Here is a 6,583-nt window from a genome sequence, read left to right on the forward strand (position 1 = left end):
AGTAGTAAACAAACATGTAATGGTTTATTCATACTGAGAACATGTTTTCCTTCCATCCTACAAAGTTTGGGCTGGCTATGAATAATCAAAGTCAAAGTCTGCTTTATTGTCAATTTCTTCACATGCCCAGACATACAAAGTGATCGAAATTACGGTGAAGACAAGACATATTTTACCAATTAAGTCCACAGACAAACATAACATTCAAATGAACAAAAATACTTTACAAACATAGTTTTCCAGATGTGTTATCTGGCATCAAAAAAGACTAAGTAATGCCAAGGGCTTGGTTTTGGGTTCCATTCATGATGTACACAAGGTTTGATTAAAAGTGGAAAAAGCATGGTTTAATCACGCACATCCAAATCGTACAGGTGCAGGATCGAAGATACGGTTCAAAGAAAGTAGGAAGTCTGAGGAAGGGCCGTAAGGGCTTGAAACGTTACCATTAAAACTACTTGAATGGGAGCTCTCCAGTGTGTGGATCTTACACTTTTTCTTTAATTAAAAATGGAGACAGTGCAGCAACAACCTCATCTGCTTTGACACGCAATGACCCTTCTACAAAAGCCCCACACTGACAACACACATAGTTGCAATTCAGTAGGCATTGTTTAGTCATGGGATGTGAATGCACAAAATCCCATGGCTATAGGCGAAACAAATTAGGCCAATTAGGCTTCAGAAGATGTTAGCACCGTGCACGGCTCATAGTAAAGTCACGATCTTCATTTCACACCTATTGAGGTTTTGAACCTACGTCACAATATCAGATCACTATTTGTTTACCACCGGACTGGTAGGCAGAGTGGTAAGCAAGGCAGATTGCAGGGTTGCATAAGCTACACATAGTTACAATAGGGAGGGAAAGTAATCTCATCGCCCCCCTACTGGTTGCCTTCCTACAGCTTAGTGGAGTTAATGGGATTCTACATAGCATAAAATCGTGATCTCAATTCTAAGCAAGAAAAGTGTGATTCTCGGTTTATATAGAATCGTGCTGCAGTAGTGGCAACTGCAGTATTCAGGAAGTTTTTCCAGCACAAAATTAACTTGATTCATTCTTTCCTAAGATCAAAATTCATTTTTTCCCTTTCATTTGGCCTAAAATGGACTTTTAAAATGATAAATTTGATTCTGGACATGGAATATATCATTGGAGGAAGGCATGTTGCAAGCAGCAGTATCACAACCAAATTTCTAGTCCCATAGTCCCATCTTGATGTAGGTAGAATTGTCAAAATAATAGTAGAGTGCTTAGATTTGTGGGATGTAAGATCTTTTAAAATCTCCAAATCCCTTTCTCTGCGCTTTAGTAGCGGTCATGTTCTAACGTTACCCCCTCTCTATCATTCTCTCTCTCTCTCTCTCTCTATCTCTCTCTCTCTCATTAGGACTATGAGTTCCTGTACGAGAGTGGGGTGTGTTGTATCTTCGGGCCAGGGACCAGAATCCCACAGGCAGCTGTGGAGGTCGTCGACAACATTGAGAAAAGTCTGGAGAAGAATCGGCAGGCCATGTAAACACACAAGCTATATTTAGAATGCTGGAATTTGCTGTGGCCTTCTGACACAAGTGTTTAGAGAGGTTTTTTTTTATGTTTGTAGCAGCAGGGGTTGAGATTTAATACAGAAGCCAGAATAGACTTGCCTCTTTCCACTGGTCTGAACTGCTCTGAATTCATACTCATCATTGCCATCACTCTGAACACTTTAATGACTGTTTGTTTGAAGTAGCAAGGGAAGATATTTTGTTCATAGGCTAAAGTGTACTTCTGTCTATCGAAGCGATTTCTGACTCGGCAGCCATTTTTGTAAAACATATTTTCAATACTTACACATGAGGACTTTATTTTAGTTTTTGGGTTGAACACGATTTTTGTGACATTTGACTAATTTCTATGTGTGATGTCAATGAAGCTGCTGTAGCCCTGTTGTCTTTCCACTGAACCAAATCTTGGCATCATTCTGAAATACTAAAATGTTGGTTCATTTTCAACTTCCTCGTTGACATTTAATTTTGGCCATCCTTATTCAATATTACACTCAAAAGTAGGCTACTTATTGTTACAAATGATGATGATCTGTGTGTAACGTCAATCAGAGATTGCCCCCCACACACACACACACACACACCACCACCCCCAGGGCAGGATCAAAGCCTTCTGTTCTCTGATCCTGCCCTGGTTAAGGTCCACTCGGCGGATGAAAGTGTAATGGCGCGAGGTAATTCTCTCTCTCTCTCCGTCTGTCTCCATTCTTCTCTCGCTCTTCCTGTTCCCATTTCGTCCTTCCCTCACTCCTCTCTTCCTCCCTCCCTCTCGCCCTCCCTCACTTGCTTTCCTTCTGTTTGACTGTTTCCCTTCCTATCTCACCACACTCCATCGCTCTCTCTCTCTCTCTCTCTCTCTCTCTCTCTCTCTCTCTCTCTAAAACACACACACACACACACACACATAGACTTTATTTTCTGTGTCCCACCCCATTGGTGGGAAGTTGGGAACTTTTTGCATCCTAAACCACAGTGGAGTCCACTGCAAATGTTCTTGTGTGTGTGTATATCAGGCCCAGTCACACACATTCATTGGCTTAGTATTACTACCCTGTTGTTGTTGTTATTATTGTTGCTGTTATGCTTTCCCCCTATTTTCCCTCCCTGTTATGTTTTTCCTCTTCTATTTCTTGCTTTTGCTTTCTTCAATTCTTCTTTCTTTTTTCAATCTATTTTCATCTCTTCTTCAAAATAATAATAAAAAAAAAAAAACTCATGACCACTATGATTATAACCATAAAGGGTTGGGTTGTAATCCACATCAGGCCGGATCCAAGTCAGACTCATTCCGTCTGCTTTTTGGCAGAGGACCATGATCGGTCAGCTAAAGACTGGGGCTGTAATGTGTCAAGGCCACTTATCAGCCCTACTCTCCATTGTGTTGTCACTTTGGCAACTGAGAGCACTAATTCTGCCTTTGCAATAGTAAGCTGTCAGGACTGTCTGTTTGCCTGTTCCTTTTGCCCAAGCTGCCACCTCCTCTTCCACAGACACATTGATCTAATCGGGACACATATTTAGTGGATCTCTATGGACAGTCTTGAATTTCCCCTGGGGATCAATAAAGTATCTATCTATCTATCAGTTTAGCATTGTTGGGGAAAAAATAAGGAATCTTAGGGATTTAAAGATCAATCAAATAACCTCTGAAAACATCAATATCACTAATAATCTGTGCGGTCTTTGAAAAGCTTTTAGAGCCACCTCCATTGACATGGCTTACCCATGCAAACTGTATTGCATTGATTTGTCATTGAATGACAAAACCACAGGTGTCAGTGCAGACAAGGCTTTCTGGAAGATTCCCACTGCTTGTTGTAAGAGCATGAAACATTGACAAGCTAGTAGAGAAAGAAAACATTGATATTCTAATGGTGGAAGAACAATGCCGTCTTGAGAATAAGAACCTCTTTAATTACCTTAATTTTCTTAAATGTCCCAATTACAGAGTGTCCTCTCTCTATTTTGTGTAAATTGATGAGTCTGTGAACAGTGCCGGGTGGCAGCCATTGACCTGGCTCTTAGCAAAGACCCCAGGATTCTGTTTTGGTTTTGTGTGTGATAGATGTGGAGGACAGTGTGGGTGCAGCCAATCTTTTTTTGGAAGCGGGGAGAGAGAGGGGTGTGTGTGCGTGTACATAATTAGATTTGGTCAGACCTGTTAATCAATGTTAAGGCATTGCATGTGGAAAAAGACTGATTTGGTAGGTTTTAATCGGTTATTCATGTCTTTGCTGGAGGGAAATATCTGACATGCATCCTCATGTCTCCACATGACTGGATTGTTGATTGTTTGAAGCTTTGTACTTTGTCAGAAGAAATTAAGACAGATTTCCATAACTGATTTCTTTCAATTTCACTGATAATATGAAATATTATATCAATCCCAATGGTGTGAGAAAAACTGGAGGAGATTGTACAAAGAACACATCTCAAAGGTGTCTTGTTTTTATTGTGAGAAAAAAATTAACTGAATAAATATTTAAACAAGGGAAAAAAAACAGGACCCTATTGGTTATTTGAAATGTATCACTGTGGGATCGAATGATGGCTGTATTTGAATGTGAATATTTTTTTAAATATTTCCTCGAACATGACTCTCAGATCGGCAAGTCTGCTGCATTACCTCTCATTAGGTAAAGAAGACCTCCAGTCTGGACAAATCTAGTTGGTCTTCAACTGATGTCTGCATCTGAGGTAATAAAAGTCATAAAAGTCTCCTCACTCCAGACTTTTGAGATCTTAAATTGGACTTGGGCTGAGAAGTAGAGCTATTTTGCAGCTGTGAAACGGCCTTCCTGTTGTCTCAGCCCATGTGTGATTAAGTGAGATCTCGATAAGAGCTGATTTATTTTTTCTTGTGACACAAAGAAAATACATTTTTGAGGGCTCCTTCCTTAGCAAGTTTACTCTGAGATAATTTAACCAGAGGCACTAAACCATGGTCTTGGAATACACTCCTAGATTACGTTAATTACTCCTGGCTGGCTGGGGGGCAGCCGTGGCTTACTGGTTAGCGCTTCGGACTTGTAACCAGAGGATTGCCGGTTCGAACCCTGACCAGGAGGCACGGCCGAAGCGCCCTTGAGCAAGGCACCTAACCCCTCACTGCTCCCGAGCGCCGCTGTTGTTGCAGGCAGCTCACTGCGCTGGGATTAGTGTGTGCTTCACCTCACTGTTCTCATAATGTCACTCATAATGCAGAGACCAAATTTCCTTCACGGGATCAAAAGAGTATACTTATACGTACTTATACGTACTTACTTAATTCTGGATAATGTTGTACTGTATATCAGTATACCTCCTTGTTTGTCATGCTACTGAGAACCAGGAGACAAGGTGATGCTCTGAAGTGCTCACCTTAAAAATGACTTTTTTGACCACATAATTCCAAACAAACGTCACCAGGGAAACCAAGTGGTTTATCCACCGTTCTTTATTTGTTCACGGCAAATGATACATTCACTTCTTTGTCGATCATCAGACATCACACTGGGGACATTTTGCAAACGCATATTTGTTTGACACACCATGTAGGAAGCACTGGAGCTTTCTTTCAAAATGAAAATGAAAGGTTCAAAGAGTAGTGTGTTACAAATTCTCTGGACACACTGCTCTGAGAAGAACACATTCAGAAGGGAAGAACAGGGTTCAAAAGAACATACCCATACAAGTCCGATGTTTTTGACAGCAGGCAACATCTTAAACAATGTGCAAGTTAGAATAGATTAGAGTTAGGTGACATTTAGTCATTCAATATTTCAACATTGTAGGCTAGGACCTGACAGAGCAGAGAACACACATGAGTTGTGTTCTCCATGAAAATCACACTTATCTGAATATTATTTTGGCAACACTTTACTTGATGGGTGAGTTCATAACACATTCATAGCAGCTGTCATAAACTGCATATAAAGCATTCATGACTGTTTCATGAGACATGACTCAACATTCATACCAAACCTTTCATGAATGTGGAAGACAGAACGACGACAACTTGTCAAAATAAAAGTACAACAATTGCAAAGCAGCACTGCCGTTTTTGTTCCAAACCTCTTACCTGATCACATCACAGTTGTCGTCGTTCTGTCTTCCACATTCATGAAAGGTTTGGTATGAATGTTGAGTCATGTCTCATGAAACAGTCATGAATGCTTTATGTGCAGTTTATGACAGCTGCTATGAATGTGTTATGAACTCACCCGACAAGTAAAGTGTTGCCCATGTTCCTTTCAACCCAATTCTCCCCTACTCAGGAAAACAAAGAAGCCAAGACCGTTTCTTATGCGACACCATTTTCTCAAAGCACATGAATATGCCTTCATACCATACCCTACCTAGTAAAAGGCCAACAACCCTGATTATACTTGTCTGATGCCATCTTAGTCAATTACAGATGGGGAATCACATACACACACATTTTAGGTGTTTTACCTTAAATTTACAACATGTTAAACTCTCAAAGGAGACAGGGCTATGGATATACCTGCGTATTTTCTATTCCTTAAACAACCATGTGATACCCAATCCACATTCTGTGTGATTCTTTGGACAACTTGAATACTTATAAATAATATTACCATGGCATACACATACAGTGATTGGAATGTGCAGACGCTAGATCCGTTTATTCATAGCAATCTAGACTAAAGATCATCAATTTGGGAGTTTTGGCACATAGGAGGGCTCCGAATAAATGAACTGATTTTCTCTTTAACAGGGATGTTACATTCTGACGCCTGTTTTAGATCGAACTTCAACTTCACAGATTACTCACTTATCCACTCATTATCTTGAAATAGCAACCAAATGTGAAGAAATATCCATTATAACATTATGCCAGAATCACCTATGCTTTGTGTAGCCCAGATATTTACTAAAGTCAGCATATAACCCAGCTAGCTTTGGACCCTGTTCAGACCACACTCTGTTGTAATACCACTTTAACCTCAATGCAATGCAGCTCAAGTCAATAGTGAGTGAGCCATAATTTTACACATAACACCATTAAAGGTACAATTAACAATTGTTA

At 40.2% G+C, this 6,583-nt stretch overlaps 1 protein-coding gene across 2 annotated transcripts in view; it reads left to right on the plus strand.

Moving 5' to 3' along the window:
* The window catches only part of mmut (methylmalonyl CoA mutase), a 36,883-nt gene extending 33,748 nt beyond the window's left edge, over positions 1–3,135 (plus strand). For both annotated transcript variants that reach the window (XM_048250013.1, XM_048250014.1), the window contains exon 13: positions 1,395–3,135. In XM_048250013.1, the coding sequence (XP_048105970.1) occupies positions 1,395–1,523 (129 nt within the window). In that variant the 3' untranslated portion in view covers positions 1,524–3,135. The remainder of the gene's footprint in view (positions 1–1,394) is intronic.
* The last annotated feature ends 3,448 nt before the right edge of the window (positions 3,136–6,583 follow it).

The sequence above is a fragment of the Alosa alosa genome, chromosome 8 (assembly GCF_017589495.1).
Source record: "Alosa alosa isolate M-15738 ecotype Scorff River chromosome 8, AALO_Geno_1.1, whole genome shotgun sequence".
NCBI lineage: Eukaryota > Metazoa > Chordata > Actinopteri > Clupeiformes > Clupeidae > Alosa > Alosa alosa.